The 25,824-nt window shown below is 40.3% G+C and overlaps 1 protein-coding gene across 4 annotated transcripts in view; it reads left to right on the forward strand.

The window, feature by feature from the left end:
- Positions 1-25,824, forward strand: part of LOC124221964 (dipeptidase 1) — a 1,639,756-nt gene that overhangs the window by 611,956 nt on the left and 1,001,976 nt on the right. For all 4 annotated transcript variants that reach the window (XM_046632456.2, XM_046632460.1, XM_046632457.2 and 1 more), the window contains exon 6: positions 23,596-23,728. In XM_046632456.2, coding sequence (XP_046488412.1) covers positions 23,596-23,728 — 133 coding nt within the window. The remainder of the gene's footprint in view (positions 1-23,595; positions 23,729-25,824) is intronic.

The following is a 25,824-nucleotide window of genomic DNA, read 5'->3' on the forward strand; positions in this document are numbered from 1 at the left end:
ATTGTCATCAACATTTCCCCGACCTATCTAATTGTGGTAAACATTCCCGGCCTATCTAATTTCGGCATCACCATCCGATCAATTGACACAAAAGAGTGTATTCGAAGTATGTTAAAAATATTATTTTTCGCTCTAGGGAGTAAAACTATTAGCGTGAAAGTTTACGAATCGCCATCAACATTCCCGACCTATCTAATTGTGGCGAACATCCCCAGCTTTGCTTAAAACTAGGTGTAACTGTAATTCGAAATATATATATATATATATATATATATATATATATATATATATATATATATATATATATATTGTTACAAAGGGTGAAATCACCCGTTTTGCTCCCTCTTTAATGATCTAGTAGTCAGCATAGATAAAAGACGTTCATAAACCTCTTATGTCTTTAAAAAGAATAAGGTTGCTGCGCCAACCAACATTATTGCGAAAACAGTCTTGTTTCAGACTTTAAACGAGAAACACATATTACGCATTAAAAGCATTTTCACAATATTTTATTAACGCTCTTGATTTCTTTGACTTAATGAGTAAACTCGCGGATCCATATTTTATTAACGTAACGTCTAGAACGTTACAATATATATATATATATATATATATATATATATATATATATATATATATATATTGTGACGTGGATTTTTCTGCACCTTGGTCACTCGGAGAAAATGACCGAGAACTTACCGCGTGCACAATAATTTGGCGTCCACGATGTACCCTGGATCTAAAACAATACCGCGAGATTTGTTGGGCGCCTGGCGTGATTAACACGCCTCGAAATCGGTAATGCGAAATATCGCGACCATATACTCGATAGCTCAGTACCGCGGAGAGGGGAGGGGTAAATTTTGGGTAGAGAGAGATGTAACACAAGTAAGCCAATGCGTGGTTTGGCCAAATCACTATAAAATTCCAATAATATATTTCTCGTCAGCGATGTTACAAAAAAAAAAATTAAAAATAAAAATAATCATACGACTGCGCAAGTCGTCCTTCGCGATTCCAAATACAAAGGTTTAAATTTTATCCAAAAGAAATAAGAAAGAGAGAAACAAACCAAATAATAAAAAAAATGAATAAATCTAGGAGACCTCTACGGCCTTCGTGCGCTAGTCGCCGTCTTAATAATACCTTAACTCGCAAAAACCAAAAACAAAATCGGACTCGATACGCTGCTCGCGATCGGCCTCAACTACGACGCTACTCGTCACTTAATTATAAACCGCTAAACAAAAACGTAATCTAGATCATACTCGACGCGCTAATCGCAATTCTGATTAAATCTAGCTGGTATCTTATTTCTACGGGCGCTAGTCGCCACCTTGCTGATGCACTATAATTCCTAAACTAAATCAAAAAGACGTGACTCGACGCGCTAATCGCGACCAAATTAATCACTCTAGGAAGCTTTTCTAATCGCGCGAGTGTATAGCGTATAATGACGCATACGAGCTCCAGTCGTAGTCCCTATTTCCACAAAGTTCACCACCCTTTTTACGTACGCGGACTCGACGAGACCCTGTGCAGCGGAATTTGGCCGCACTCAATTTCACTCCGAAATTGTTCCCCACTCGAAACCGTGACTCGACGCGAGACTTTACAGGGATCCCCTTGACTCTACACGTTATCGCGAAAACTCAGGCTACGGTCATCCTCAAGGAGATCGGCAAACAGATTTCGAGCGCTACTCTAACTCTAAGATTACTTGGGCCGACTGTTTATCCGGGTGCCAATTTGACTTGCGCTCGAAATATGCCCGCAAAGAATTATAAGCGCTTACCGCTCCGCAGCCACACTAGAAATTCTCCTACTCCCGTCTCAGCCATTTCACACACAGTCTCTTTTCTTTTTTTTTTTCTTTGAATTTGAATTTGACGCAACTCTACCGTCGCGAACTGTCGCCAGGACTCAAGTGACGAGTCCTGCAAATCGGAGCCGCAATTCGAACATGCCCCGAACATAGGCGCCATCCATAGTCAAAATTTTCCCGCTCGCATTGGGGTTCTCGTTACGCAATTCTTACAATCTAGCGTATCGCTATCGTTGAATTCCGCTGTCGCGGGGTGTTGATTGGCTGACCAGTCTCGTGTACCCCGTAGCTTGGCAGTGGCGTGGTGATGACTTTTCGAGGGCACCTGTCGTCAGTTGGGCGACGAAGGGGGGGGGCTACGGCTCGCCGGCCACCAACGGGAATCTCGTCCGCCTTGGATTCCCTCGCGGCAGAGCTCTCCGTTGACGCTCTCTCCGTAGCCTCGTGCGAGGCCCTCCTTTCGTCGCGATCCGCCGCGATTGCCATCCAGTAACGTCGTTCTGACTTGCTGCCGATCCCCTGTCCGAAGCCGCATTTACTCGCCACCCAAAAAAAAAATAAACAAAAATCCTGAAAAGTCTTATTTGCTAAACCGGCGATGGTCCCCTCTTAGAGTCTCGGATGCGTGACTGTTGTCCTGGCGCTCTTTTTCGAAATGAGCCGCGGTCTACTCCGCGTGCTCCCTAAGTCTGTGGTCCGTCTAGAGTTCGGGGAGCCGTGTGGAACGCGCAGTAAAACTGCCACGTTACAATATATATATATATACAGGGTGTCCCTAAATTGCCTCCCACGGACTAGCCAGCATGATACCTCGTTAAAATCCAACCGAGAATTTCTTTTCCGGAAGCTCGTCCGACGCATAGTTTTTGAATTATAAGCGATAGCGCTAGGCTAATCAGAGTGCACCATTTCATCTAGATTTGCCGCCACGGAAATTGCTGTTCTGTTCGTCTGGATGAATGATTATTATTCATTTACGAATTAGATATCGGCACCTCCCCTCTCTCGCTGCTGCACCCCTTATGCTTGAGGATGCGCTTCTGTTTACCCACACAAGTGTGCGCCCATGGATGTGCGGCCGGCAGCGTGTGCCTCGGCAACAATACCGAGGTCAGCGCCCGAAAAGGGGTAAAGCAGCGAGAGAGGGAAGGTGCCGATATTTAATTCGTAAACGAATAATAATAATTTACCCAGTCGAACAAAACAGCAATTTCCGTGGCGGCAAATCTGGATGAAATGGTGCACTCTAATTGGCCTAACGCTATCGCTTATAATTCAAAAACTATGCGACGGACGAGCTTCCGGAAAAGAAATTCTCGGTTGGATTTTAACGAGGTATTATGCTGGCTAGTCCGTGGGAGGCAATTTAGGGACACCCTGTATATATAACTACAAAAATTCCATTAATATTTTTCGAATGTAAAATTTTCGCCCTGGGGGTAAACTATTAGCGTGAAAGTTTACGGATCGTCATCAACATTCCCTGTCTATCCAATTGCGATGTCGCCAGCCGGTCGATTAACGCAAAAGAATGTATTCGAAGTACGTGGAAAATATTATTTTTCGCCTGGGGCAAACTATTAGCGCGAAAGTTTACGGGTAACGGCGAAAAATCGAGGGGGTAAACTGTTAGCGCGGAAGTTTACGGGTAACGGTGAAAAATCAAAATGGTATATCGGAAATATTATTTTCGCCCTGTGGGTAAACTATGAGCGTGAAAGTTTACGGATCGTCATCAACATTCCCTGTCTATCCAATTGCGATGTCGCCAGCCGGTCGATTAACGCAAAAGAATGTATTCGAAGTACGTGGAAAATATTATTTTTCGCCTGGGGCAAACTATTAGCGCGAAAGTTTACGGGTAACGGCGAAAAATCAGAATGGCTATTCATCCGACCAAGAAATAAATCACATTATCAAACTGTCTGACGATAAAAAATCAAAATGGCTGCTCATCCGGCTAAGCAAAAATCAAAATGGCCGCTGTCTGAATGGCTGCTCGTCAGACGGCAAAATCGGTCGATTATACTAGTGACGTCATAAAAAATCAAAATGGCCGCCATCAAAATGGCAGCTCGTCACACGGCAAAACTAGGAAAAAATCAAAATGGCCGCTGTCTGAATGGCTGCTCGTCAGACGGCAAAATCGAGCGATTATACTGGTGACGTCATAGCGAAAATCATATTATCAAACTGTCGGACGATGAAAAATCAAAATGGCCGCTCATCCAGCTAAATCAAAATGGCTTCTCATCCGGCTAAGCGAAAATCAAAATGGCTGCTCATCCGGTTAAATCAAAATGGCTGCTCATCCGGCTGAGCAAAAATCAAAATGGCTGCTCATCCGGCTGAGCAAAAATCAAAATGGCTGCTCATCCGGCTAAATTAAAATGGCGATTATACTGGTGACGTCATTGGGAAAGGCTTGCTATAGTGGGGGTAACATACCGGATGCCCGGGAGGGCGGCGGGAGGGAGCCCGCACGCCGCCATTTTTTTATTTTGAACTCTCGTATCTATACTACTAATAAATGATGATTTTCGTACAATGTGTATCGAAAAATCACCGAGCTTCTTCCAAAACATCGATATAAATGGGGCCTATGGGGCATCAGTTCGAGTGGGAAAAAAATAAAAATGAAAATTATTTGGAACATTGTTTTCAAAAACAATGAGCAATGGTGAAAACATTCTTCGAACGTAGTTAATGTATTTACCAACATCTGGAAACGTTTATTGTTTTGTTTATAAATTGTTGTACTTAAACCAGTTCTTTTGATGGCTCAGCATTTTCTGATTGGAAATCTGCCGAAGAAGAGACGGCATCTCATGAAAATAGTCCCGAACATCGAAATAATCTGTTGACGTGGTTAAATCGCAGAGATCCACGCCGTCATATAGATTCGTCAATGACTTCCGCTCTACTCACTGAACACGAGTATTGGACGAATGTTTTGAAGCGCGTCGTCACTGTCGTGAAATATCTTGCCAGCAGAGGCTTGCCATTTCGTGACGATGATGAAAAATTTGGGTCAAGACACAATGGTAATTTCTTAGGATCGCTTGAAATCATCTCCGAGTTTGACCCATGTTTGAAAGCTCACATAGAAAAGTATGGCAACAAAGGCAGTGGAAATGTATCATACTTATCGAAGACGATATGTGAAGAATTTATTAAGATTCTTGGAAAACGCACCCTTGAAGAAATTGTCAAACGGATTAAAGGAACAAAATACCACGGTCTTATAGTTGATTCGACCTCTGACTTGAGTCATGTTGATCAGCTTTCGGTAGTAATTCGATATTGTCATGCTGGAGCGGTTCACGAAAGCTTTATATCTTTTCCTCCGATATTTAGTCATACCGGGACATTCCTCGCGAGTCGTGTATTGTTATTCCTTCAAGAACTCGGAATTGAAATAAAAAATTTCCGTGGGCAATCGTACGATAACGCAGCTAACATGTCAGGAAAGTATAACGGAATACAAGCAGAAATTTGCAAAGTAAACCAACTAGCATTTTACGTACCATGCGCTGCTCATTCATTGAACTTAGTTGGCCAGAGTAGTGCTGAATCATGCGGAGAGTCCACAAAGTTTTTTATGTTTTTGCAAAAATTGTATGCTTTTTTTTCGGCTTCTACCCATCGTTGGACTGTATTAACAACTAAAATTAATAACCCGTATACGGAGCGTTTAACTTTGAAACCTGTATCGCAAACGAGATGGTCCTCGTGAGGGAATGCGACAAAATCTCTCCACGAAAATTATAATCTCGTATATGAAGCCTTTATTGAGATCCGAGACGATGAAAACCAGAGGCATGATACTAAACTCGAAAGTGGTTCCTTAGCGAAAACGCTCACTAAATTGGAAACGGCATTCCTGGCGGTTTTATGGAATGAACTTTTAGAAAAGTTTTACGCAGTAAGTAAAGTACTGCAAAAACCTGGTTTGAATTTGAAAACAGGTGTAAGTTTGTTGCGTGGTCTGAGGGACACCGTTTCAGAAAAACGTGATAAAATTACGTATTATGAAGAAAATGCGAAGAAATTGAGTACGTTCGTTAGTCCCGAATACACGTCCAAACGATCTATCTCACAGGCAAAATATCCCGACAGTCAGACGAGCGAGCCTACACGATTTTTGATAGCTGCTGACAAATTTCGAATTGAGACTCATTTATCTATAATAGATAAGGTGTCTGGCGAATTCGATCGACGATTTTCTGCCTATTAACATGTCGCAGATCTTTCCGGATTATTTACCACTGATTTTCCCGAGATGGCTAAGGCACATTTGAAGACATACGCTCAAAAGTTGATCGATATGTATACACAGGATATAGATGAGTCCTTCATAGATGAGCTTGACTTTTTTCAATCGGTTTTCAAAGCGGAAGCATTGCGGAACACCGATCTTTATCCCGGAAGTTTATTTAAAATGATAATCGATAAGGATTTAATATCTTTTTTTCCAAATACGTTCATCATTTTAAGATTTCATTTGTCAATTCCTATTGCAAACTGTGAATCAGAACGTTTCTTTTCGAAGCTTGCTTTCATAAAAAATGAATATAGCATTTGTATGCACAATGATATGACTATCAAGGCTGTCTATTTGCTGCATTTAAAGTGCTGTTCTAGACAGTATCGATTACACTAAAATCATTGAACATTTCGTTAACGCAAAAATTCAGAGAAAAACCTTGTAGGTGTTACGTCCAGCATACCACTTCTCTCTATTTTTCCTACTCGCTAACTCTCCCACAATTCTTACATTAATCTCATGGTCTCTGTCCTGTCCTCTTATCTCTACGTAGTCTCACGCTATTCATTATCACGCTTACTCATCAAATTCCATTCCCTAGTCCTAGCATTGTCACACCTTTTCTGCACCCGTACGTTTCACGTCTCGAGGGACACTCCTATTCTAACTTTCAACAACGTCACATCTAGACTTTTTACATAGCTTCATACAGCACACTTCGTTTTTACCGCCATCTGAGCTTCCTCGAAATAAATATATAAGTAATATCTCTAACAAACCCTACGTTATTCAATCCTCATCCTGATTTCCGGTTGACCTGGAACGTGAAAGCGAAGCCAACCAGTTTACTCTTACCGCTCAGGAGTAACTCTACTCACGGACGTAACATTGGTGGCAGCGGTGGCCTTCGCTTTCCGGAAATCCAGTGGTACAATTTTACGTGTGTGCTACGCATAAAGTGCCATCTGATAGACCGGTTCTGAAGTGTGCAAGCTCAGTGATGCTAATACAAAAGTAATACCACTGTGTGATAGTGTTGAAGACACTCTGAAAGCCATATTCTACGTTAACGCAATCAACGATCTCTGATTCACACGAACGTCACAGACAAATCCCTATCTCCAAATTGATATTGCTGAAAAACTATTTCCTGCTGCTACTACGACGACATCTTCATTCTTCACGACTTCTAGTACAACACAACGCACACCGACGTCATCACCGCCTACAGACACGAAATCGCTGGACCAACATCCACACGGAAGAATACAACATTTTCTTCCATTCCTTTTCTTCATCTTCACTTTGTAAGTCGACAAATCCTAGATTGAAATTTACAACATGGCTACCGAAAGCACTTTTCCGCACCTGCCTCTTAAAGATGCATTGGCTCTGATTCCCACGTTCAATGGCACTAATATGCCCGTATTCAAATTCAAAACTAAAGTAGAATTCGCAAAACAAGCTGTCTTAGCCAGAGAACTGAATTTATTCTCCACACTCGTTCGCACGAAAATCGAAGGCGATGCGAGTAAATATAAAGAGTCAGATAATCCGGATTCTCTTCGAGATTCCCTAGACTGCCTAAAACAGGCCTACGCGTCGAAACAACACCTCCCAGATATCCAGCTAGACCTCGCACAATCGGCACAGAGGCGAAACGAGAGCGTTCTAGATTACGGTGCTAGAATAAAACATCTGTTAAGACAAGCGTGCGAATCAATAGATGCCTCAGAATCTATCAGTGATGCTCAAGTGCTAAAGAAAAATATCAAAGAGACCGCAAGACTAAGATTTATCAAAGGATTACTAGACGAATTAGAAATAAGAGTAGCTCATGAGAATCCACAAACCCTACAGATGGCTATAGACACGGCCACCAAGACTGAAAAACTATTATCAGATAGACTTAAACTAGCCTCATACCGTGATACTAACTACGGAATACAAAACCATATAAAATGTAGTATATGTAAATTAACCGATTACATCGATAAATATTTTCCTGAACAACCTTCCGTATTAGTAGTGTGTAGATACTGCAAGAAGGCAGGTCATAGCATAGAAGAGTGCAGAACGAGGCAGCGCAACAACACAACTTGCACGCAGTGTGGTCGCAAAGGCCACTCAAACGACAAGTGCCGCTCAAATCGGTCCCAATATCCCCAGAATCCAAAAATCCACCAAGATTCAAGAGTTTTCCAAAATAACACTAATCCTCAACAACAGAACAATCCCAATACCCAATATCGAGCAAGAGACCCGACAAACCGACCTTTAGACCAGATGCGAAGCGAAAGTCAACGCCCACAACAGTATAACACACCAACTCCTTCACGATCGAACTTCAGGGTTAATTACGTAAGACAAGACTACTCGAACGAGAATTGCGATACAGGCGTCCACCCGGAAGTTTCATACGAAGCAAAGCCTCCCTCAAACCGGAGCAGCGTCCAAACCAAACGTCAGCTCCGTACAATTAGAATCTGGCCCTCCACAGATTCGAACACAATGCCCGCAGTCTTTGAATGGGTACGTGACACTAATAATAGATACTGGCGCTAATATTAATTTGTCAAAAATCGATAAAATCGACCCAAGAGTCCACGTCACAAAGACGGACATTAGGCAGATTTCAGGGATAACAGAAGAATTCATCAGAACAATAGGAAGTCTCTACATCGAGTTAGCTAATACACGCCACGAATTCCATCTTGTCGATAACTCCTTCCCTATCATCGAAGACGGTATACTGAGTGCAGACTTTTTACATTCGGAAAAGGCGACTATCTGTTTCAAAAACAACTACCTTATCTCTCGCGAAACCGGCGTTATTCCCTTTAACAGGCATAGAACTAACACAAAAACACCACCGCGTATCCTCATAACATCTGTCACACAAACACCGAAGGTCCGAATAACCACCGGTGAACTCATACGACAACCTAGCACATTTATAGTTGACACCGGTGCTGATGTAAACATAATTAAACTCGGAGCAATACATCCGCATGTTCCGTGTGAATTACTCGAAGGTCAGATCCACGTTACCAGTGCTATACATGAGCCAATAAAAGTAGTAGGAACAACTAGCATTCGAATCGGTGACAACCTTCATATGTTCCATATAGTCGACGATCTGTTTCCGATACAAGAAGACGGAATCTTAGGATCGATATTTTTACGGAACGAAAATGCAACGATATCTTTCGATACAGAAAAAATAATACCGAACAATACTAGCAAACCATTTAAACTCCTGAACAAAGATATTGATACCACCACGAACGGCTCAGGTGATTGCACTAAAAATTTTGAATCCCTCTGTGAAAACGGGATTCATAGAACAGTTGGAAGTAGGCGCTAACATGTTCCTGGGACAAGCCCTGGTTACCAACCAACAAGGGTTTGCTTACGTTTATGCAATAAATCCCGAAGAATCAGCTGTGGAAATAAGAAGACCAGTCGTAACACTAGAAGAAGTCGATGAACTCGCGAGCACCGCCACGCTCAGTGCAAAAACACACTCAACGCATACAAGTACTGCAAGCAGCGGACAGGTCTTACTAGCACAGGTCTTACACGAAAAAAAAAAAGGATCGAGAATCGCGTACTTCCCACATCCCCAAATTACGATTCGAGACTCCTTGAGATTTTGAAAGAAAAGTTACGATTGGATCATTTGAACGACGAAGAAAAACAATTAGTAGTTAATCTTGCTATCGAATTCAACCATTTATTTTTTCTCCCGGGTGACACCCTGGGACATACAAACTTAGTCAGCCATACGATCCCTACTACCAATGACGCACCAATTCATACCAAACAATACAGACACCCAAGAGTACACAAAGACGAAATACAAAAACAAGTGACCAAACTCCGTGATCAGAACATTATCACACATTCTTCATCTCCTTATAATTCTCCGGTCTGGATCATCCCCAAGAAATCAGATGCTGGTGGCGAAAAGAAGTGGCGAATTGTCATTGACTTCCGGAAACTGAACGAAAAAACCATTGGCGACGCTTATCCGCTACCAAATATCGTCGATATCCTAGATCAGCTAGGTTCCGCAAAATATTTCTCAACGTTCGACCTGGCTTCCGGGTTTCACCAAATCCCAATGGATCCCGATCACAGCGCAAAGACCGCTTTTTCGACTCCTCACGGCCATTTCGAATATACTAGAATGCCATTTGGCTTAAAAAATGCCCCATCCACCTTTCAACGTCTAATAGATCAGGTTCTATCGGGATTACAGGGTACAGATATGTTTGTCTATTTGGATGATATAGTCATTTACTCCCGATCCTTGGAGGAGCACGAAACCAAATTTCGGAAACACATGAAGAGATTATCTGATGCAGGACTAACCCTGCAGCCAGATAAATGTGAATTTCTGCGTAAATAAGTAGCATACCTAGGTCACGTCATCACTCAAAATGGATTGAAACCTAATACGGAGAAGATATCAGCAATAAAAAACTACCCAGTTCCCAAGAATCCTAAACAGATCAAACAATTTTCAGGCTTGATAGGCTACTACCGAAGATTCATTCCTAACCTTTCAAAAATTGCTAGACCTATTAATAATTTGCTAAAGAAGAATAGCCCTTTCCTATGGACAGCAGAACATCAATTTGCGTTCGAAACACTACGCGATAGTCTGTGTCGAGAACCGATACTGCAGCATCCAGACTTCGAAAAACCCTTCGTCCAAACAACCGACGCTTCAAAGTATGCAATAAGAGCAATACACAGTCAAGACAAAGATGGCGAGGATTTACCAATCGCGTATGCATCGAGGGTGTTACAAAAGGCCGAAATCAATTACTCGGTGTCCGAAAAAGAATTCTTAGCAGTCGTTTATGCCGTCAAACATTTTCGTCCTTACCTTTACGGTAGAACCTTCACCCTGGTAACAGACCACGAACCACTCAAGTGGATCAAAAACGTACGGGACCCGACTTCTCGTTTAATGCACTGGAGACTGAAGTTGGGAGAATATTCGTACGTCACAAAACATAAAAAAGGAATAGCGAACTCCAACGCAGACGCGCTTTCCAGAAATCCACCTGTCGACAATTTTCGAATTCTACCTATTACCTCAAAACGGCCACGACCCGATACAGAATGCTCATCTACTGACGCCCACAAGCGCGCCAAAGTAGCTCACCAATACCCAACGCGTGCTCGCGAACCAGATACGCTGTCTTCGTTTACCAGCGCTCACAAACTCTCCAAAATAGCTCACCAACATCCAACACGTGCTCGCGAACCGGATACGCTATCTTCATCTACCGGCGCTCACAAGCGAATGAAACATGTAGACCAGCACCCAATACGAGCGCATGGATCTGCACATGAATCCACCAGCCCTTCCCCACGAAGATGAAACAAAGCATTACAAGATACTTCGACTTCTACTGTTACCTCTGACTCAAGTGCCAGTATGACTGACAATAGCAACGCAACGGAGGCACCGATCGTAGTCGATAAAACGATCAAGCAAACTACGGAACGAGTTCAACCACTCACCTCATCCAAATCACACCAAAACTCCGGTAAGCCCCAGGGTCGTAGGGTTAAAATACGTGAAGAACAGTCCGACACACTGAATAAGCCGACACCCGAAGCCACTACCAGTAAAGCACGAAATTACGCCCCTCGATTCACGGAATTCGTAACAGATCTTAATCACCTACCATTAACGCATAGTAAATTCATTCAAGAGATACGCGCCAATCTCCTCGACAGACAAGATAACCTAGCCCACAGCATCTCGGCAGACTGCAAGACATCACGAGGAGTCGCGGGACAACTAATCAATAGGAAAATAATCACCCGAGATCAACTACAACAACTAGACCCTGAAGTAACGAACGTATTGACACTGCCACATGGTAACCGCCTGCTTTACAATCTAGTAAGCAAAAAATACCACTACCAGAAACCAACTGAAGAAACACTGTTCAACGCCCTAGTGAATCTAAAGAATTGCTTAGAACAAAACAAAGTCAAATCGCTCTCGATTCCAAGACTAGGCTGCGGCTTAGATAAGTTAGACTGGAACCTTGTTAATCGGATGATTCATTACATATTTAAAGACTCCGACATAACGATCACCATTTGTAATTATCAAAACCCGACTTATGACTCGACATCTTCTGAATCTGAAGCAGACGCATCAACACCCAGAATCCCTGGTCTCCCTTCAACTCGTCGGCCAATGCGTCGGACCGGCACTAGGTCAGCTCCAAGACATGCTCCGGTTTCTACTCCCTCGCGCTACCTAACTGATATCTCGGAGAATGACTCCGTGACACATGATCCGGAGTCAGCTGTTGAAGACACGGATAGCGATGTCTCCGTTGTACCTACGGCAACGCCACCACCTTTAGGCTCACAACGTCGCGACAATCCCGAAGAGCGAAAACCGGACCGCCCCCATATTGACAATGACAACTTTTGTTGCTTGGATTACTTCATAGAAAATAAAAATGACATATTACCAACACCCAACGCAACCGAAACTAATGACGGACTTCTCATGTTGTGCGACAATTACGCTCATTTCGTATCAGCTAATTGTGGTTGGACAGAAGGACTAGAAAAACAGTTGATAGACGGAAATCTAATAAGCATGGAATCCTTTCAAAACCAGAATCCAGAAGTATCCGACGTACTTAAAACTTGGTTGAAAAACAACAAATACATATTTACCCTCGTAGTGAAACCACGTCAATCAGACCCGGGCAGACTTGACGACATATTCTACACGTTAGTCAACTTGAGGATTATCTTGTCCGGACTAGACATTCGGTCCATATCATTCCCCATGTCAAGACCAGGAGTTGATGATATTCTACGATCTATCTTTAAAAAACTCATTTATCACATTTTTGCGGATTCAGACATTCGAGTAACACTTTGTAGAAATACTACAATTATACCAGACGAACGATTACGCGAAGACATGATAGTAGGGGAGCCCAAGAGGGGATTTTGGGTGTTATTCAAGCGCGACAAAACAATATAAGGGAGGAAACCTTGCACCCTGTTATGAACGACCACCATATATGAACCCTTAACATACAAGGGTGCGTCTAGGGTAACCAATCAGATTAGTAAAAAAAAATTGATCCTCAAATTAATTCGAGCTCGTCAGATTAATAGAAGGTAAGTTAATTACATGAAAAAAAGCGTCAATTTCAATATTCTGACGATTTGATTATGATATAAGAGAATAAGCGAGTAATTAGTTTGCAAAAAAAAAACGTCACCTGGAAGTATTCGAGCGCGGTTATTTTTTTTTTTAATTTGAAGGAAATCATGTAAAAATTACGGATATAATATAATCTGACGGTTTCTACAACGTAAAAAAGCTAAAATTATTGATAAAGTGAGGTACGTGCAAGTGCTGAGAACTATGTATTTCCCACTCCGCGCCTCTCTCCCCTTCTCACTCTTTCTCTATTTCTCACTCTCTCGCACCGTCCCCCCACTACTTTCTGCGGCTATGATGCCATCTCAGCTGATCACAATACAACGCGGTCGTGTTCGTAGATTTGTGACGCTTTGGTTTGTTTATTGTGTTTTAAAAAAGTTAAAAGTTATTTTATTTAATAACAGTCATATTTTTCTTAGGATTGTTTTCAAAAACTGAGAATTATTAATTGAGGATATAACAAGTAATTTTTTTTTAAAAAAAACATAAACAAGCAGTATTCATTTTTTTGTAAATAATTTTTAAAGTTGGTCACTTGCGATGATTCACGTGAGTGGAAGTAAGTGAGCGATAGTCGGTAAAGAAAGACAGCACTAGTGAGTGAGGAAGAAAACAATAGCCATTGACTATTGGTGTCCTTTACATGTCACGGTACTACCTTAAGCTGTCAGAACAATGAAATTCCTCCACATAATTATCAGATTATAGGTTAGCACAACAAGGACATCGAGCTGAACTGTCTGCATATAAATCTGATGAGCTTGAGTATTTCAAGGTCACTATTTTTTTTTTACATTTTCAAAAATCGGCTGTGAGTTCTGATTGCATCCAAATCGTCAGTCTTTTGAATAGGATACCTTTTAGAGGTCACTTAACATTCTCCCTGAATATCTGATGAGCTTAAATAACTTTTTTTTTTTTTCATTTTCTACCCCTTCGTGCTGCCACCCCCGACTTGTAAGCTGGCAGATTAATACTTCTCTGTTAACGGAAGCACATAGGGCGTATACGATATTAATGTCTGACGCACTCGAGTATTTCTTTATAATAAATTTTTTTTACATTTTTGAAAATTAGTACCTACTTCCCCCGGCAGTAAAAGAGCATATATCATATGAACTTTTTTTCTTTTTAGTATCTAATCTTTATGATCTAATAGGTTCTCGCAGCGCTCGAGTGACTTACCATTTAGCCTCTTTTGCTCCCCTACTATGATCAAAGAGTACCACGAGTCACTGATCGGAGGACACCAAGGCGTTACAAAAATTTTCAATAAAATAAGAGAAAAATATTTTTGGCCAAATATGGAAAAGCAAATTCAAAATATCATCAGATCTTGCGGCAGTTGCCAGAGGAAAAAACTAGTCAGGATCAAAACAAAATTACCCATGGCAATCACTGACACGCCCGCAGAGGCCTTTGACAAAGTAGCTCTAGATTTAATTGGTCCACTCCCTGTTACGAAATCGAATAACCGCTACCTTTTGACGATCCAGTGCAATCTGACCAAGTTCTTAGACGCCATTCCAATTCCCGATGCTACGGCAAAGACGATAGGGACAGTATTCGCTAAAGAATACATCACGCGCTATGGATCTCCACGAACTATACTCACTGACCAGGAAGAAACTTCATGAGTACCGCTTTCAAAAAAATATGCAGGACCTTCAAAATTAAACAACTACGAACAACCGCCTATAGACCGCAATCAAACGGCTCATTAGAAAGAAGTCACCTCGTAATTACCGAATACATCAAACATTACACCAACGAAGGTAAAGATTGGGATGAATTCATACGTTTCGCCATTTTCTGCTATAATACAGCGAAACACGACAGTACACATTATTCACCTCACCAGCTGATCTTCAGCTCGGAAGCTAAACTACCGACAGATGCGATACTAAGCAACACATCCACGCATACATACGATACATTCCTCCTTGATCCAATAGCGAATCTCACAGACATCCGTAAACGCGCCGCGTTGAACCTGAAACAAGCTAAACAGAAAAGTAAAGAACACTACGACAGAACGATTAACCCACAACGATTTGAAGTAGGACAAACTGTCTACCTATTAAACGAAACAAGGTCAAAATTCCAAGATCATTATAAAGGCCCGTATGTAATCAAACGAATAATAGATGACGTTAACGCCGAAATATACCTCACGCTGAACAAAACTAAAATAGTTCATCTCAATAAACTGAAAATCGCACATACATAGTAAAATCCCACATTAACCCCTTCAATAGCAAACACAGTACAACCGACAATAACAAGACGCGATTTGCTCAGTAATCATGCTTTAGCAAACTCAGTAGAATATGTATATCATTACAGGGCCAGTGCGGAAACCACCGACTACGATGAAATACCGTACACAATACAACAACTTGACGTTAATCCCGGCATCCACTTTGAACAAATAAACAATCTACGGACATTCAACGAAGAATGGACGCTAATCAACTATGTGGATCTTGGTAACATGCTATCCCAGTTATTAAAAATTACAGACTATTTGAACAATATACGCTAAAAATGTACTAACTTAGCAAGTAGATGCGAAACGAGTGACCATATAGAATTGTTAGCCAACAGAATAAGTACAATCAAAGAATACCAGAAGCAAATAAAATCATTAATTGGTCATCGCACAGTTAACAAAGCGCACCGGGAGCTGGCCAAGTTAGCAACACAACGCGACAAAAGAGGAGCCTTAAACTTTGTGGGAAGCCTCTCCAAATCACTTTTTGGAACACTAGATGTAGAAGACGGTGAATACTTGAACCAACAGATAGATAATCTATACAACGATACAAACCATCTAGCAATCCTGCTAAACAAACAAACAAATATAGTGCAATCGACACTAGGCGCATATCGTAACGAACTAGATAACGTTGCATCCCACAACGAATTACAAGACCGCATATTGGCAACCCTAAGCAACCAAGTGACTATCTCGGGAAGATTCATGTCCACAAGCAAGAATGCAATCTTACTTATTAGACACCTCATTGACCTAGACAGATACATGAATAATTACGAACTTGATCTTAACAACCTAATAGACGCTATCCTCTTTGCACAACAAGGAATAATACATCCAAAAATATTATCTCCAGAACAACTGATTTCGAGCATCCAACACATTCAATTGCTGAAACCTCTTCTAGAATTTCCCGTTCCCATAGACGCCGCATACGCTGAAGAGTTAGTCCGAGTATCGAAAGTAGAAATCGCATATTTTGAGCCGCGATTGATTTACGTCATCTCAATACCCATATTAAATAGAGATACTTTCAATTTATACCACTTGCTACCCATACCAGTTAGACAATCCTACGATACGATTTCCAACAAATTCGCATACATTCAACCCAGTGCCGACTATATAGCAATAACATTAAATAGAGCGTCATACTTCCAGCTATCCGAACCGAAAATCAACAAATGTATCCTAACGCAAAACAGATACATTTGCAGACAAAGTCAACCACTATTCCACAGCGCAATCCACAAGCTATGCGAAGTCGACTTGTTTCTCCACTCCTCACAATCAGTAACAAAAAATTGCGACGTTAGACTAACATCTTTCGAGGGCACATATTGGACGGAACTTTCCGTCGCCAATGCTTGGATATTTTCTTCAGCAAAACCAGAAACCGTACATATATTATGTCCGAACGACCACACCTCGCGAATCACCATTTCAGGAGCCGGAATATTACGGCTAAATAACAAGTGCACCGGTCACACAGGTGAGGTAACACTCTCCACAACTAGGTATTCGACCTCATCGGAAACCCACTCATACATCCCGAACTTTACCCTCGATCTGGACCGGATGTACAAAAACCTTAATTGAAATGAAACCACAAATTTATCCTCAATTGCAATCCCCCCACTCCACAAAACCTCGCACATAAATGTACATGCCTTGGTCAATACCGGACTATCGCTGCAGGATATCGTAAAACAAGCTACTGATATCAGCACACACCACCGCACACAGCGCTATATGTTTCACATCAAGGACGCTCTTACTTACAGCGGTGTAGGTTTGCTATCTCTCGCAACCCTATACTTATTCTACCGTCACTCATGCCTCGGCAAGGTCATTACTCTGTGCACACATTGTAAAACAAAAAAAACGAACCAGACATTTAGAGCCATACAAACAGGGTATGACAATCCAATCGAGCTAAATATTATCCACCCACCTACTTCTTCTGTCCTACCCATTCCCAACGAAGTAGAAACCCATCATGCAGTTCCTCACACACCACCTCCGCTTCCTTTGAACCCACCAGTACTGAAAACCTTACGAAAGCCTTATTAAAAATAGGCAACTACTATATTGCTACCAAGATCTGCTGTTGCGCTGTCAAACAGACATAAGTAAAATAAATGCTTGTGTACACTACTGCACTAAAATGATTGTATTGACGATCTTATACCCTTAGTTTACAATTAGCCCAAAATATATCTACACTCATAACCGATATCATTGTACGAATAGGTCAAACTCTGTATCTCGATATATCAAAAAAAAAAAAAAAATAAAAAAAAAAAATAAATAGTGTATACTTAGTACCCAGCGAATCAAAGAAATCATTGTTGTTCAATCTTAAGTGTACTAACTCGCTTCCATGCGCATTAACCCTAGGCGCCTAGCTTTAAACAATATTACGTAACCATAGTATTATAACTATATGCCTTACGCTCATACGTAATCCAGAATATAAACTTACTATTACAAGCACTTATCCTCAAATATCCAACTAATGTTGCTAAACGCATCAATCAATATTCAATCTACATTCATACTGCGACTACATACTTGTAAACACACATCAATTATCATTTTCATATATGCGGACAACATATTATATTCAGATTATAAATACTATACACTACCTATAATAAGAAAAATTGTAAAACTAATTTTAAGCACATACTTTGAAATCATGTTTCACTACTGTATATGACATTTCCACCTTCTTGCTTCCCATATTCTGGACCATGTCTACCGTTATGCTCCCTCTGACGGGGGGGGGGGGGGGGGGGGGGGGTGTTACGTCCAGCATACCACTTCTCTCTATTTTTCCTACTCGCTAACTCTCCAACAGTTCTTACATTAATCTCATGGTCTCTGTCCTGTCCTCTTATCTCTACGTAGTCTCACGCTATTCACTATCGCGCTTACTCATCAAATTCCATTCCCTAGTCCTAGCATTGTCACACCTTTTCTGCACCCGTACGTTCCACGTCTCGAGGGACACTGCTATTCTAACTCTCAACAACATCACATCTAGACTTCTTACATAGCTTCATACAGCACACTTCGTTTTTACCGCCATCTGAGCTTCCTCGAAATAAATATATAAGTAATATCTCAAACAAACCCTACGTTATTCAATCCTCATCCTGCTTTCCGGTTGACCTGGAACGTAAAAGCGAAATCAACCAGTTTACTCTTACCGCTCAGGAGTAACTCTACTCACGGACGTAACATAGATGACGAATTTAAAATTTTTCCGAGAGTGGTGGATAATTTTATAGTTATTTTTATGATCTCCAATGTTCTGGTCACTTAAATAAGTCAAATACTATATTATAAAATATAATTAATGTGTTCTGATGTTCTGGTCACTTAAATACTATATTATATAATATAATTAATATAGAAAAATTTGCTATAAATAAAAGTGCGTAAGTAGTACTATCTCACAAATACTCTCTGTTTTTCCAATGTCTATCATACCATGTTCCATTGTTATGCTTGTTAGATGTGTTCATATAGTTTTCTTCTATTTGCAAAGACATTGTCCTGTAATGAACTTTAATTTATTGATTATAAGTCAAATATAAAAGAAAGGGAAATAAATAGACAATTACGGGCAGTAGTTGTTGACGATCACAGAGCAAATTATGCATGTATTTGGGTCATTTTAGTTTAAAAGTCAACTGTAATTTAATAGTACAACATCCCTAATTTCTAGTCCCTGCACGTCGCAACCCAACAAACTTGGTTTGATAGTTTAAAAGAAAAAAATATAAGTGGACGGCACAGGTGTATAAGCTAAAAGATATATGAGACAATAGTCGAGTAAAAATAAAACAAAATAGTAACAATAACATTGAAACGGACGGTAAAAGTGTATATAGATAAAATCGAGCGGAACAATTATTCGAAATATTTGAAGGGAGAGTGTGTGATGTGTCGTATCTATAATTTGAGAATGGTGTGACTTTCTTTCTTGTTTCCGTTCGTCGTTATTTATTGAATTCGTTACCTGATCAGGATTTGAGTTAATTTCACACTTTATGATTTCCTGACACCTCCATACGCAACTCTCTTCTTCTAAAATCGTAGGCCTACTAATTTGCCGATCGGCTGATCCGCTGATCCGCTGATCCGTCCGAACTTCGGTTCTTACTTTCGTCGATCAAAATATATACATCGTCACAGTCCGCACGCAGGGTCCCGAAAAATGTGTGTAGCCCCAGGCCCCTTACACATTAAATTCGGCCCTGATAGTGAAGAAACCCATACTAGTTTAGATGGGAATGGTTTACGATTCATGGGAGTACGCCCAGGCATTCGCAAAAAACGTCTTTTTCACGTCAATCAGTATACAAAAAAATCGAAAGCCGAACTGAACACCAGTGCGTCTGTAAAAAAATTAAAAATCTCGACAGCACTCGATTTAAATATTGGCCGCGCACATGGCTACGTAATTGTAAATTTTCTATCCATGTTCACTGCAATTGCTTCTCTCATAAAATGCAAAACTTGCAACAGTGACATCAAGTTCTCTGAAACACGAGTTATAGGGTTGGGATTTACCTCAATTATCAAGTGCGAGAAGTGCGAGCAAAAGTAGATAAATTCGAGTCCTTCGCCTTAAAGTTATTGTTACGAAATCAATCGCAGCTTCATGTTGGCTATGCGAATATTAGGTGTTGGATTAACAAGAATGAACATTTTCTGCGATATTATGAATCTCACAAAATGCTTCAGTCAACCGCTCTACGACAAAATTACCAAACAAATACGAGATGCAGCGAAAGAAATTGCAGATTCGTCCATGCGAATGGCAGCTGACGAAGAAAAAAAATAACGGCAGAAAACGAGAACACCAAAGACTCTCATGGGTTCGCCGTCTCCGGGGATGGTTGTTGGAGAAAAAGAGGTATTTCTTCGCTGCAGGGTGTTGCGACACTTATCGGGATTTTTTCTGGGAAAGTTGTCAACATTATCGTCAAGTCGTTATTTTGTAAGGCATGCCAATCGTGGAGTTCAAAAAAGGGAACAGAATAATATGAAGAATGGTACGCGGAACATGAAGATAAATGTACAAGTAACTACGAAGGAAGTTCTGGAAAGATGGAGATAGTGGAATTGTTGAAATATTCAGCAGATCTAAAGATTTACACGTGACAAAATATTTGTATTTGGAGATGGCGATGCAAAAACATTCAAGAGCATAACAAAAGCCAATCCGCATGGAAATAACATTATGATACGTAAATGAGAATGCATTGGTAATGTTCAAAAATGAATGGGCAGCAGACTCCGCAACGTCAAGAAACAAACAATAGGTCTCGGAGGAGGAGGAGAATTGACTGCAAAATTGATTGACGAATTGACAGTGTTTTATACATTTGCTGAGAGAAATAATCGCACGTCTATCGATGATATAAAGAAAGGAATCTGAGGAAAATATTATCACAAGTGCTAAGCCGATGAAAATCCTCAGCATGACAACTGTCTATGTGGCAAAGAAAGTTGGTGCACGTGGCGACAAGCCGAAGCCGCAAACACGCTAGACTCATGTACCCATAAGCCTGCACTCGATAAAACTGTAGCAGAAGCGATCAAACCAGTGTATGAAGCACTTAGTAACGACGAGTTACTGGAGAGATGTTAGAAGGTTTCACACAAAATAATAACGAGTGTTTGAATTCTAAGATTTGGAAAATTGCTCCGAAAACTTAATGGCGTGGTTTATCGCTTGTTGAAATCGCCGCATATATGTCGGCTAGCACTTTTAACGACGGAACAGTCGCCTTTCTCCGAATTATAAAAAACCTTGTTATCACAATTGGGTCGAACGCGATTGAAACTTGCGAACATCTGGACGAATTACGCCTTACTACCACTGGAATTCATTCTGAAAAGACAACAAAGGAAGCAAGGCTTGCCGCCAGAAACGACAAAAAACATGTAGAGACGTTTAGATGCCAGGGAAGGCTCCACATATAGCGTGGAATGCTATTAAATAAAATAAGTTTGCATTTATAATAAATACCGCGCGGCGTGCCCGACCGCCAACTTCGAAGCTATTTTTCCACGATTCACTTTTTTGAACCTTGTGAAAGTTCTAACTCTTGAACGAAGCTTCAGATCGCCTGGAAATTTTTACAACATATTCTTAGTATCATCACCTATCGAGCGAACTACATAAACGAAAATGTCAATGACACAAAAAAAGTATAAAGAATAAAATACCGACAGAAAATTAAATAAAATAATTTTAAGTTTCGAATTTTTATTATTATATATTTTTTTTTAATAATATCGTTGATTCACACTGAAGATACATTCATTATGCAATTATAAATATTTTCATTTTTTTTTTTTTCAGATACCCACATCGATGCCGAGAACTTTCACCATCAACGCGCGCGCAAAAAAAAATACATTGCTTTGTTATGTTATATCTCCGCCATTTGTTAATAATTCTGATTTTTTTTACATATACTGAACCACGTGCATAAATAATCTGTAAAAAAATGTTGTTAATATTTGCGTCATTTTTTTTTAACTGCGTCTAAAAAAGTAGCTTCGAAAATGGGCGAAATCACGTATATAAGACCTTAATAGCGAAAATACTAGACTTATCACAAAATATTGTGGGTTTCTTTTATGAAGTATTTCAACCACTATAAGATCATATCATTCAATTGATTCAACTTCAGCAAATTTATTTTATAATTATTATACGTAATATTATGTAATTTATGTAATTCCACTTCAAAGGCATCTTTTTTTTAGCAAAAAATAAATTTGCTTAAGTTAAGAATTATTTGAATGACATGATTTTATAGTCGTTAAAATGCTTTACAAAAGAAATCGACAATATTTTGTGATAAGTCGTTATTAATCTCGAGAAAACGTGAATTTTTACATGATTTCAACTTTAACGTTGAATAACTTTTGTGAAAGTTCAGTTATCAAAAAATGATATCAGACCTTTTCTGTAGAGCGTTGAATTTCCTACAAAACTAAGTGACGGAAATTTATGTAAATTGCCTCTTCACTGAAATACAAAATTCAGAATGAAACTAAAACTATTTTCGCGTGTTAATCAAATGGAAAATGAAGAATGGCGTTCAGGAACTACTAAATGTCAAAATTAAACGCTTCTTTTTTGCCCAGGCGTCTCACTTGCTGTTTCTAGAACTGTTAAGCGTGTGAACTTAAAAAAAAAAATTCAATTTTCATGGACCGGTCTAATCTATATACTCCAAAACGTGTTTGGTCTGAAGACGACAAAAATTTTTGATCGAACTGATGATTTCTACGATGTTGGAAATATTAGAATTTGTATATTTCGGCTCTCCGTGCATCGGTCGTACTGATATAGGGCTTAATTGAAAGCTTCAAAAATCTATAAACGTATGAAACTTTTCGAATCTCGAATTTCATTATGAGACGAGAGCAACATGTGTTAATATTTTTGCCGGATCAGCCAAAGGCTTCTGTTCACTGTAGAAGATAGTGCGTCTGTGAATGCGCGTTCGAGTTTTTTCTTAATGAACTTGGCGCGATTGGTGACCTCCGATCCTAATATATAACAATATTGATAGAAAAACGGATTTGAGAAAGATGAAAATTGAAATATCAGATTTTATGAATTTATATACTACTGTGCATCAAGTATGTGTCATTTACTTTACTGGTGACTGAATAATATTTGTCCCCAAATCCAGGTACTTTCATACTAACCCTTCACTTAATGAAAACCTTCACGTATTGAAATTAATCCCGTTTCCTTTCAGTTATGATATATCGAAGTCCCACTGTATATGGATATCCACTGGATAACCCAATGACGTTCTTGTGCTATGAGGGTTGTTTCTTTTAACCCTTTGATTTGGTTTTCCCTCTGTATCAATTTTCTCTATCTGTCATGCATTTGTTGTCTCATTTTCTTCCTCTTCTCATATCTTGTCTATATGCATATTACTCAGTTCTGGTCCGCCTACGTACCGTGTGGAGCTGCACAACTGAATGCCGTTCAATTGTCTTTGGAGCAAATTGATGTCATACGGAGATTGGCAGAAATGAATGCGCACCATCTAACCTTAGTGACGTCCGTAAAGGGTGAGTTAATCCAACTGCATGCGCAATCATGTAAAATATAGACGATTTTTGTTCATTTTTGATAGAACTGGTAGATTTTTTTTTTTAAATTCTGATGATTGAAAAGAACATAAATGCCCATCTACCAACTTTCAGCCACCTTCTGACGGTTGAAATTATGTTTTGACTGCAATAAGGATATCACGTCTGCGAGTTGAGGTTCCAAGTGGTCAAAGTTTAAACAAACTATAGTACCAAATGAGTGTGGATTAGTTTTTGGATTTGAAGGTCGTAATAATGAAGTAGAAAAACTTGTTGACGTTTCGGCCCAAGATGAGGGCCCTCCTCAAGACAAAATTATATAATTGGATCTGTTCAACCAATACACCAGATAAAATTACAATATTGAAAAAATTGCAAACAACAAACGTATTACAGACATTATATATAGAAATCATGATGAAACTAAACTTGAAAATATGGTAACCAAAAATTTGACAAAAGTATAATTACCTCAAGTGCAGCGTATCGATTCATGTGCACTCATTATATTTGTATAACGTACAGTATAAATGTTTAAAAAGAAAAAGAAAAAGGTTATTCACGATCGAGTTAAATAAAAGTAAGAATCAAATAATGATGAAAGGAATTTAAATTTTTAACAAAAAATATTTTGGCTGCTAATGTCACGTGCGGAGCGGTCTCGCACGCGACTACTTAACCCTCTAAGAGAAGCGTAGAGGTTTATATTTATTTTTTTGGTGGATTAGTCAGTGATCGTCCTATACAGGGCGATCCTGGGAATTGGCTAGGAGGATTTATTATTAATATTATAAGTAAATTTTGGCGGAATGCAAAGCTTGAATGAAATTTCGTGCAAAGATAACAAATGAAAATATTGGACGAGGAAGCAAGTGTTACAGAAATATTCTTATTCTAAATTGTACACACTCATACGATTACTCACTCTCCGGTGGTTTATTCCAACCTCACTCACGCTTCTACAAATCTAAACGATGGCTCACACATACGATGACACACTCATAACACACTCACAATTAAAACTACACGGCTGTATGAGTCCATGGCATGAATTGCAACAACTTGATATCTAGCTTCGAAGACTGATATCGCGACGCGAGATGCTTAGGCGACCGCATATAGAATTAGAGGAAATTCGCTCTATTCGTCGGTGATGCGAAAAAACTCTTCACGCGATAGCTTCTGAAGGAGCCTGATTTCGGTAGATGTTGGTTTTATTCTGTCTCTAACGGGACTGACTTCGCTCGCTCATGCGACACCCCTTGGAGCGTCGGACAGCGAGCAAAGTTTCCGTCAACGTTGCAAATTTAAAACAAAGGCTCGCCCAGCGAAGATCTTTCTCGAGGCGCGTGGTCTCGCGCTCGCCTCATCCCGGTGTTTGATTACACCTGGGATCCGGCGGGCGCGGGAACACTGACGTTGTTATGGTCAACTGCGCCGCTGCGCTTTTATCATGCCACTAACAAAAATATAAGAGAATTAAAATTTAATAATTGTGTGAGAATGTTATTCCTTAAAAATACACGAGAATACAATTCAGAACGGTTCGTACTTCCATGCATTTCTCGCAACGTAATTCCTAGAAATAAAGATTATGCTTCCTCGTCAATTAATATTAATTTAGGGGTAAACATTAATAAAGTAATGATATATATTTATAAGTATGTATACAGACGGCGTACGTGACATCCCTCCCCCCTTAGGTGTTGATGCCCCCATCGACTCGGTGCGCCGGGCCGACGGTGACACCGGCACTGGAGGGACGGCTCTCTCCTGACCGCATGTAACTCGGTTATTTGAAATTTGCAGATTTCATGCATCGCACATGCGCATTTCATACGCTCATACACACACATATGCGACGCATTTTTCTTCACTTTCACCTTCACTTGGTCAACTGCGCCGCTGGTTCGTCGCTTGGTGAGCCTCGCGTCTCGCCGACGGTGTCGTCACCCTCGTTCGCTTCCTCGCTGAACGTGGCATCCCTTGCGTCTCCCTCCTCCGCCAGTTCGCCTTGCAGGGCATCTGCAGGGTTCATTCTAGAGAGAGGGGTAGCGGGTGGAGTTCCACTCGAC

This window comes from Neodiprion pinetum, chromosome 6 (genome assembly GCF_021155775.2).
Source record: "Neodiprion pinetum isolate iyNeoPine1 chromosome 6, iyNeoPine1.2, whole genome shotgun sequence".
Lineage (NCBI taxonomy): Eukaryota > Metazoa > Arthropoda > Insecta > Hymenoptera > Diprionidae > Neodiprion > Neodiprion pinetum.